Source organism: Triticum aestivum, chromosome 3B, assembly GCF_018294505.1.
Source record: "Triticum aestivum cultivar Chinese Spring chromosome 3B, IWGSC CS RefSeq v2.1, whole genome shotgun sequence".
In the NCBI taxonomy this organism is placed as follows: domain Eukaryota; kingdom Viridiplantae; phylum Streptophyta; class Magnoliopsida; order Poales; family Poaceae; genus Triticum; species Triticum aestivum.
In genome coordinates, this window is record NC_057801.1 from 719477935 (window position 1) to 719488149 (window position 10215).

Here is a 10215-nt window from a genome sequence, read left to right on the forward strand (position 1 = left end):
CGGTGGAGATTGCACACAGGTGGGTGCCAGGAGTGGGATCGGGTGCGGGAGGGGAGGGTGTGACCGGTGGTGTGGGAGGCGTGTATGGAAACGTAGATTCATCGAAAATGACGTGCGGCAAGATGATGACTTTGCGAGTTTGGAGATCAAAGCAGCAATAACCCTTATGTTCCAGGGGATAACCGAGGAACACACAACGAGTGGAGCGAGGGGACAATTTGTGAGGTGTGGTGGCATAGAGGTTTGGGAAACATAGGCAACCAAAGACGCGGAGATGATCATATCGAGGTTGAACGCCAGTGAGAAGAAAAAATGGGGTGTGTGGTTTGGTGGTGGTGGAGGGGTGCTGGTTGAGTAAGTGAGTGGCCGTGTGAAGAGCCTCAACCCAAAAGGGCGGAGGAAGGTTGGCATGAAGAATAAGTGTGTGGACGACGTCATTGGTGGTGCAGATCATATGTTCGGCCTTACCATTTTGGGGTGAGGTATGGGGGCAGGAGAGTCGATAGACAATGCCATTGTTAGAAAAGAAGGTGTGAAGAGAGGTGTTGATAAATTCGCTGCCGTTGTCGCATTGCATGCATTTGATGAGATTGTGAAATTGGGTGTATATATAAGTGAAAAAGCGTTGGAGGGTGGGTGAGGTCTTGAAATGGCACCGTGGTACAATTAGTTGAAGATGAAAAGGCTAAGCGAGGTTGTCGCCCTAGTTGACAAGAGGTACAAGGAGAGCGAGGAACATTATTACAATCTGGTAGAAAATTGCTAGAATGAAAATCTAGGGAAGCCTTGCCCGGGTGGCCAAGGCGTTGATGCCACATATCGCCGGTAGTGGTGAGGAGGGCATGCTTGTCGAAGGAGTTGGCGCCATAGAAGGGGTACAGTGGTCCGGGACTACTGGACGTCATGAGCGAAGTCCTGGTTGGAAGAGCCTTCACAGAAAAACGACGGGGATTAAACTCAATGGAAACATCATTGTCAGTGGATAATTTGCGAACAGAGATAAGATCTTTCACAATGTTTGGATAGACTACAACATCTTTGAGACAGAGATTGGCGGGAGGGAGAGTTGTGGAGCCCGTGCCAATAATAGGAAGCCGATCACCATTGCCAACAATAATGCTAGATGAAAAATGCTTTGGGAAAGGACGAAATGAGGTGAGATTACCAGGATTATCGGTGACGTGCGTAGCCGCGCTGGAGTCGAGGATCCAGTCGGCACCGTTGGAGGGGAACCTGTGCTGACTGTAGGCGTGGTTGAAAAAGGCAGCATGATCCCACGAGGGCGCAGGGTACGGGTAGAACGATGAAGCAGCAAGTGATGTAGTGGACGACGAGGGGCCCGAGAGCATCAGTGGATACGCTTGGGAGTGAACGCCGGGCCGAGGGCCGAGCATGCCGGCGGCATTGGAAGGGATCCAGCCGGGACGAGGTGGAGGGAGGGCCATGCCGTAGGGGGGAAAATAGCCCGTCCAGGGCGTGGGTGGTGTTGAAGAAGACCAGCGGCCGCCAGAGTCGGGGCGTCCGCGCCCGCGGCCACCAGTGCGACCACAACCACGACCGCGATCACCGCCGCTGTTGTCGCGAGAGTCTCCCGCGCCGCGTCCTCCATGGGCGCTCTCACTGCCGTTGCCGCGGTCCCTGTTGTTGCCGTTGCTGTGGTCTCCGAGATCGGGCGTGGAGCCGGAGCCGCCAGAGATGGTGAGGGCGGCGGAGCCAGCCGAAGGTTGATGGTGTACTCGGCGAGCTCCAGATGGGAATGAGTGGCGTCGAAGGGCGGCAGCGGCACCTGATCGCCCAGGAGGGTGCGGATCATGTCAAAGTGGCTGTCCAGACCGTGGAGGAGCTGCATGGTGAGGTCGTGGTCCTTCACCGGATTGCCGGTGTTAGCGAGGCTGTCCACGAGGCCCTTCAGGCGGAGGGCGTAGTCGGTGATAGGGAGGTCGCCCTGCTTTAGGTTGCGGAACTGACGTGTGAGGTGGAGGTAGCGGGCGCCCTGGTTGGCGAGGAAGTAATCGCGGATGCGCGTCCAGGCCGTGTAGGCATCGACGGTGCCGCCCATGATGAGATCGATGAGGGAGTCGGAGAGGGTGAAGAAGATCCATAGGACGAGGCGCTGGTCGATGGCCAGCCAGTCGGCGTTGGCTTTGGGAGGACGTGGTCGAGCGACGTGGTCCTGAACATGATACTGTAGGAGAACGAGATTGAAGAACATGCGCCACTTGTTGTAGTTGTTCTCGGCAGGATCAAGCTTAAACTTGATGTGGTTTGAGATGTGATCTTGGTGGATATTGAGGGGTTCGGTGCTGGGAGGCAGGGGTGGAGGAGGCAGCAGCTCGGTGGTAATGGCAGAGGAGGCAGCGGGAGAGGTGGAGGTCAGGAGGGAGGAGGAGGTCCCCGGTGGTGAGGCCTGAGAAGAGGAGTGAGTGGTCGGAGCAGGGAGATCGCCGAAGATATCCTCAAACGCCATGGCGACTGATACCAAGCTAGACGAGAGAAAGGCACTGAACTGTCGATATCATTATGCCGTGAGAGTACATATACATATACAGGCAACCCCTCCCCTTGTCTCCTGTAAGGGAAGGCACGCAGGCCGAAGAGGAGGGGAAGGTGCGATCCTGAAGACCAGGAGTGAGTTACAACAGTAATACAAATATACAGATAAGGTACAGTGCATGTCACGCTAACACATTGGGGGTCATGTTGGTTCTGGTAGGGAGATTAGGACCGCCCTACTGCCGGTACGTGCAATCTAGCGGTCGTCGTGCAAACATTTTTTTTGAAACAAATTCTCTGAACATTTAAGTATATTAAATAGGTACAATCCACATTAAATACATATGCATGACAAGATGATTGAAGCAGGTAGGGAAGGAAACCGTGTCAATAAACACATGGGAGGAGGCATAGAGAAAGAAACAAATGCACGCAATGATATCTATTTTAGGGCGTGTCCAATGTTGATCCTCAAATCACCCATACTGTCTGAACAACACGGTCCAGACGTGTTTTGGCATCCAACGCGGTCTTGTATCGGTTTGCTTGGCGGTCGGGACGTACTTTTTCCACACAAACCAGAGATACACTAGGGGGGCTTTGCGGGCGTCTGGACTGCTGCCACGTCCGTGCATGGCAACCATGACCCACCCAAAACCCTCCTCCCTCGCTCGCATGCTTTCCCGCCCAGCACCAGCTGCCCGCATTCATGCCGCTGTGAGCGGCTACTCCACATTGACGCCGGCTCAGAGCGAATGCGACCTCGCATTGGCACCGGCATTGAAGTGAAGCGTCAGCCGAGAGAGCGCCGCCCGCTGCACCCCCGGCTGAACACACCTTCTCGCCTGCCTCCATTAAAGCCGCACGTGTGCCGAGAAACCCACTCTGGCAACACGTCCATTCGTGAGCCTGTGGCTCCTCGTGTCCACCGATTATTTAAACGAGGCCAGACGTCGGGCCAAAATCGCATCACACCTCCGCTCCCCATCTTCTTCTTGCACCATATTCTCCACACTCTTCATGGCATCTGGCGAGAAGGAAGAGGGTTCCTCCGGCATAAAAGCCAGTTGGGTAGCCCTCCTTGCCCGCCAGATGCGAGTGGGGAAACTCACTTCTCCACCTCCCTTGCCGCTTGAGGCCGTCAGTAACATGGGCGAGGCTGCAGGCTGGTGCGCGGAGGAGCAAGTGGCCGCTCCAAGCCGACGCATGGTTCAACAACTCGCCGCTCCAAGCCAGGTCGTGGAGGAGTGGCGAATTGCTCCAGGCTGGCACATGGTGGAGCACGGTGGCATGGGCAAAGTTCCTGCTGTGGACAAGGCAGTGTTGTACCGCTCCACCCGCGCCATCCGCCGTCAACGTGCGTTGAACCGCGCCTGCCGGCTGAGAAAGAAGTCGGCTTTCGTGGAGATCAACGAGGTGGTCAGCATGTCCGCGGCCGCCGCCTACATTGAGGAAACGTTCATCATGGGAGGCCGCCATCTCTTGGGTTCCATGAAGGCCACAGTCGCCAGCATACACAACTGGTGTCTTGCCCTCTTCACAGGCCACCCTCATCCCCCGTCCCAAAAACCAACCCTGATCCGTGCTTGACGGAAGCTGAGGCCACTCCAATGAGTGGTGCAGCCAGACATAGAGAAGGTATGAGGGAAGCGGAGGGTATTCTTCCTCTCTAGATGAAGCATATCCTGGAGGGCATCGGACAGTCCAAGGAGCGGGTTGCCGGACATGGGAAGACATGTCAGCGCAGGGCTACAAAGGGAGTGGGGCTTCATTTCCCGGGGCTTATGGCCGGCTGGTGATGGGGAACGGGCGCCGGTGGTCATTTTAGTCCAGGTTTAGAGTCCGTTCAGCGGAGGGGGGAGGGAGGGTTGCTTCATTTTCCGGTTTAGATGAAAGCATCTGGTTTTATGTAAAATTCATCCAAGTGTGAATGAATATTGTCCGGTTTGATTGAGCTTGAATCAACTTTGTTTATTTTTGTTGAATTTCATTTGAAATATAACAAAACATATTCGACGAGCTTTGGTAGCCAGCTCCGTGTCCTCAGACTGGGCCCCTTGTCCGTGGATGGATGTGGAAACAAATTTACGGATCTGTGTTAGAGATGCCCGAGACTTAGCCAAAATATGTCAGCCTCCCAGCAGCACCTTGAGATTATTCTTACTCATCGCATGTATCATGGCTTAAATTTTTTTGCGGGAAAAACTTCCAATCTATTCATCTTCAATCATGGTAGTACAACAAACACTAGAAATAATAAAAATTACATCTAAATCCATAGACCACCTAGCGACGACTACAAGCACTGAAGCGAGCCGAACGCGCACCGCTATCATCACCCCTCCCTCGCCGGAGCCGGGTAAATCTTGTTGTAGTAGACAGTCAGGAAGTCGTCGTGCTAAGGCCCCATAGAACCAACGCACCAGAACAACAACCGCCGCGGATGAAGAGTGTAGATCAAAAGGATCTAACCCCAAAACACATGAACGAAGACGAACGACGAACAGATCCGAGCAAATCCACCAAAGACAGATCCGCTGGAGACACAACTCCACACGCCCACCGACGATGCAAGACGCATCACCGGAACGGGGGCTAGGCGGGGAGACCTTTATTCCATCTTCAGGAAGCCGCCACCGTCTCGCCTTCTTGAATAAGACACAAACCCTAACTAAGATCGAAAAAAGATCTAAAAACAGAGTCCTCCCACCGGCAAGGGCCGAGATCCACTCCGTCTCCATGGCCATAGGGCCACCGGAGACGGGATGGACCGGCGCCGGCACCGGTGGGAGGCAGAAAGCTAGGGTTCTTGAAGGCGGCGGCTAGTCATGGCTTAAATTTAAGACAAGTAAATGCTATGATGACACACTCCGCTACGCTGTGCTACAATAGTTTAATGTCCCTCAGTGTTTCACCTCACTAGGACCCGATAATGGAAGGAGATTGGCAACAGCAACCAAAGGCGTCAATGAGATTTTAAATTCTTAGGAAGAGGTAAAGAACTACTCCCTTCGTTCCTAAATATAAGTCTTTCTAGAAATTTTAATATGGACTACATACAAATGTATATAGATATAGTTTAGAGTGTAGATTCTCTCATTTTGCTCTATATTTAGTTCGTATTGAAATCTCTAAAAAGACTTATATTTAGGAACAAATACATTGGTTTAAATAATTTTTGATGTGCTTGTGTTTATTAGATTTTTTTTTGGAAGAACAGAAGATCCGCTAAATCTATACCTAATAGTAAGGGGCTATTGCTTCTTGCCGTATGTCACGAAAATTGACCTCAAAGTTATAAAATATTACCCACCAATGCCACCTATAAATGATAAAAAAATATTTCACATACGGGAATCTCCCGTCTGCCCGGCCCATGCAGGAGGGATCTCCTATACTACGCTCTATGCGATGGAAGAAGATGCAGCCCCATTTGGGCCGGCCCATGTTCGGGCGGCCTGTATTTTAAATCTATTTTTAAAATTTTCCTTTTCCTTTCCTTTCTTTTTTTCAAATTTAAATAATTCGTAATTAATTTTTTTCCAAAAATAGTAAAACAAATCGAAATTTTCAAATAATATTTTTAATAAATAATAAAATGTTTGTGGATTCAAAAAATATTCAGGATTTATAAGAGAATGCTTGCTTATTCAAAAAATGTTCAAAAATTTGAAAACAAATGTTCCGGAAATCAAAAAATGTTCATGATTAAAAAAATCGTTTATTAATTTTTTTAATTAAATTGAATAAAATTTCGCCAATTCAAAGAATGTTCATGAATGGAAAAATATCCTAAAAATTCAAAAACTGTTCGTGCATTACAAAATAGTTTTTTCATTCATAAAATGTTCGCTGATCTAAAAAATGATCATCCATTTCAAAAATGTTTTTTAAAACAAAAAATGTTCCACCAATTTCCAAAACAACGTTCGTCCATTCTAGGAATGTTCGCCGATTCAAGAAAGTTGTTAAAAAATGTTCATAATATTTTAAAAATGTTGCAAATAGTGTAAAATGTTCATGAATTCAGAAAATATTCTTTATTTTAGAAAATGTTTGAAAATTTGTAAACGTGTTCATGAATTTGAAAAATATTCATGAGTTTTAAAAAAAGTTCATAGTTTCACGAAATTGAGAGTGACAGTGTATCTCAGTGATGCAGCAAAATGTGATCATGGTTATTGAAGATTATGATTTTTTTCCCTGCCATTGCAAAGCACTGGCCCTTTTGCTAGTTCGCAGTAATCTGTGCTAGGGAGAATCCGGTTTTGTAAGAAACATATCACGTTTTGGGAATCCCACGTTTTGTCCCAAAAATGTTGTTAAGTAAAACTGTTCCTAAAAAAGCAAGGTTGAGCTAAGGCGGTACTTGAACTACCAAAACGTCATATATTTAGGAACGGAGGAAGTATCATATAGTGCATAGTATCATAACTTGGTATCATAGTGACCCCATTTATTGTTATGTATGACACGTACTACTGCATCATTCAATATGATACGATATCATATCATGACACTTAATCCTCTCTTTGCACATCAAATTGTGCCACCTCAGCAAAAATGCCTAGTTAAATTTATGATACTGCATGCCTATGATACTTTTATTATGACCAGCCTAAGGAAGCTGTTTTTGGCGCGCGCGCACACACACACAAATAGTTGAGATCTCCGTACGTGACATACCACGTACATTCACGTTCCATACCAAAGCAGTTGGTGTCTCAAATTACAAAAATATCCATAGGTGACATTATATACACCATCTGCCAATCCCTGTTTTGGCGTAGAGGCTGCCAGCATTGGCCAGGAATGGGAATAGCATGTAGGCTAGACAGCGCCAAGTACAGGGGCAGAAGAACTAGTCGTACGTCCACGGCGCGAGTTGTGGCCCAGTTATTAATTAAGCACTGTAAATAATTACGGGCTAGCTGCTATGGCGGCGCTGCGGTCGTCATGCGCGGCGATGGAGGCCATGGCGAACTCGAACTGCTGGAGGGAGATGTTGGTGGAGAGGGAGAGCAGCTCCCTGGCGCCGTCCATCCCCCTGAGGCTGGCGACGCTGCTGGAGCCGTCCAGCCCGATGTGGGCCACGTGCTCCACGTCCGTAGGGAACCCGATCTGGATGTCGTCGTCCTCGTCCTCCTCGTCCTTGTACAGCTCGAAGATGTGGGACAGGCTCCTGAAGCTCTTGATGAGCTTCCTGATCCCGGCCAGCAGGAAGACGTCGCGCCTCGCCGCCGCCTGCTCCTGTTCTTCCGCGGACGCGGCGCCCTTGCCGTCGACATCCGCCGCCTCCCCGTGATCTCTCGTCGCAACTGCATGCACGCACGCGCGCACCAGACAGAATTACGTCGATCCGTTGGGTGCACAAGAGAAGGGTGCGAGAAGGTGCAGAAAATCCACGCTCTTACCTTGAACTGGAGCGTCGACATGGCTCGTCGCAGCAGCGTCGTCCGTGCTGATCATCGATGTCATTCTGGAGTGGTCTCGGGAGGCGAGGCGGGAAAGAGTGCGGTGAGTGGCTCGGTTTGGTCGCTCGGTGCGGTGAGTATATAGAGAGATGGATGATGAGGAGGAGAGAGAGGAAGTGTGGAGTGCAAGGGAAGGCAGTCAAAGAATGGAGGTGGTTATGGTGGTTTATGTGGATGTAAAGGTGGGGTAGTTGCACGTATGAGTTCAAGTTGGTTGTAGTGCCTCTGCCTCAAGGCCGGGTAGAGCGGAGTGGCCGGTAGGCCTCGTTAGGTGCTGCAAACCTCACGCCAAGTTAACTGCACTTTTTTATTCAAAAAAAAGTTAACTGCACTTTTGTCTTTATTTAGTTTCAGTTACCTTCAGTTTGTTCAGTTCTTAGTCTGAATAATTTATTGCAGGGCTTGGTGTGAGTCCGCGACATGAGGTCCAGGGATGGCACGATGCTAGTACAAGTCTGCTGCACTGCTGGGGTTGTCACTCTGCCCATGTATTCAGTACGGACGAGGATCCCCTGCCGTGGCCAAGCCTACCTTTGAGTCACTGACACATGGGTCCTACGGAGCATGGGGCCCACCTGTCAGTGACACAAAGGCAGGGTATGGCAGGGATTGTAAAGTCAGAGGATCCACGTCCATTCAGTACAGTAGACAGGAGACGCTCGGTAGATTGCATCAGTTTTGGCCTCTCTCCATCTGTGGCTCAAAACTATGGGACAAGCTGAATGGAAGCACGCAAAAATGCCATGTTATGCATTATACTCTCTCCCTAAAGAAATATAAAATCTTTTAGATCGCTATTTTAATGATCTAAGGGCATTTCCAACGCCAATCCGTAAATTTGCTCCGGCATCCGTCCGCGGACATGGGTGCGAGAGGCAGCCATCCAACGCTGCTGCCTGCATACATTTCAAGCCGGGTTTCAACTAACCGGACGGAATTCATACAAATACAATAAATTTTCATATAAACTAGACGAAGTTCATTACATTTCGAACATTTTTCATTACATTTTGAATATTTAGGACAAAAAGCGGCCCGACCCTAAACCTATCCTATGGGCGGCCGTCGTCCACTTTCTTTGTATTCCGCCTCGGCGACCACGTGCTCCATCTGGCGTCTGCATGAACGGCGGTGGAGTTCAAGACCCGTGACGCTTCAATGTTGGTGCCAGTGAGAGGTCAGCGTCCGCTCTAGGCTACCATACTTTCTTATCCTGCTAAGGATCTTAAGAATTAAAATACTAAGATGAGCACATCGGATTTGGTAGAGAATAGGCCCTTGGAAGCATATAAGGGAGTAATGAAGCCGCTGAAATGACGTAATAATTTTCATGTGTTACTTGCCTGAATACTTTTGCTAGTCCGAAGTCAGAAAGTTTAGGATTGTTCGTTATGTTGCCATGAAACTACTCCCTTTATTCCCAAATATAAGATCTTTTAGAAATTCAAATATAGACTACGTATAAAACAAAATGAGTGAATTTACACTCTAAAATATGTCTATATACATCTGTATCAGGACAGACATACGTGCACCTCACTCGTGTCACAGGACACCGGGTAATTTTTGTGGTCAGGTGTTTTTAGGGGGTGGTTAGGGGGAGCTGAATAGAACCAGCGATCTCGTCCTACACAGGACGAACCTCAACCAGCTGACCTACCGAGTTTATCTGATTAGGCAGCAGCGTCAATAATTAAAGAAACAATAGGCAGCGCAAATCTGAATTATTTCAGAAATTTGAAAGCATTTTTTAAAGCAAACTGAGTGTTTCCTGAAACGCAAACACTGTTCAAATTTGCTAATTGTTTTACAAAACCGACACATTTTTTCTAAATCACATTTTTCGAAATCATGAACGCTTTCTCTGAATTCAGGAAGATTTTTTGAAATTCCAAATGAAAATTAAGCAAACACGAACATTTTTTAAACTCTCGACCAAAAAATTGAAAACACAAACACTTTTAATTTTTTTGAAGAGGGAACATATTTTGAAACTCCAAAAAATTGAAAAAATGAACATGTGTAAATTTTTTTGAACAATTTTCTAAAATGGGAACATTTTTAGAAATGCTGAATATTTTTATAAAGTAGTGAAATTTTTGGGCAGAAACATTCCGAACATTTTTTGAAAAATATGAACAATTTTTTAATATGCGAACATTTTTTGTATTCATGAATTTTTTTTGAAAACAAAACCTCTTTTGAAATTTGATCGATATTTAGAAAACTGTTTGAAATTTCTAAACAT

At 47.9% G+C, this 10215-nt stretch overlaps 1 protein-coding gene across 1 annotated transcript; it reads right to left on the bottom strand.

The window, feature by feature from the left end:
• Positions 1-7155: 7155 nt before the first annotated feature.
• LOC123066189 (uncharacterized) lies at positions 7156-8091 on the bottom strand. Its single transcript, XM_044489322.1, has 2 exons — positions 7908-8091; positions 7156-7811 (listed from the first exon to the last, which is right to left on the bottom strand). Exons 1-2 carry the CDS (start codon positions 7969-7971, stop codon positions 7414-7416), a joined length of 462 nt encoding a protein of 153 aa, XP_044345257.1. The 5' UTR covers positions 7972-8091; the 3' UTR covers positions 7156-7413.
• Positions 8092-10215: the final 2124 nt, after the last annotated feature.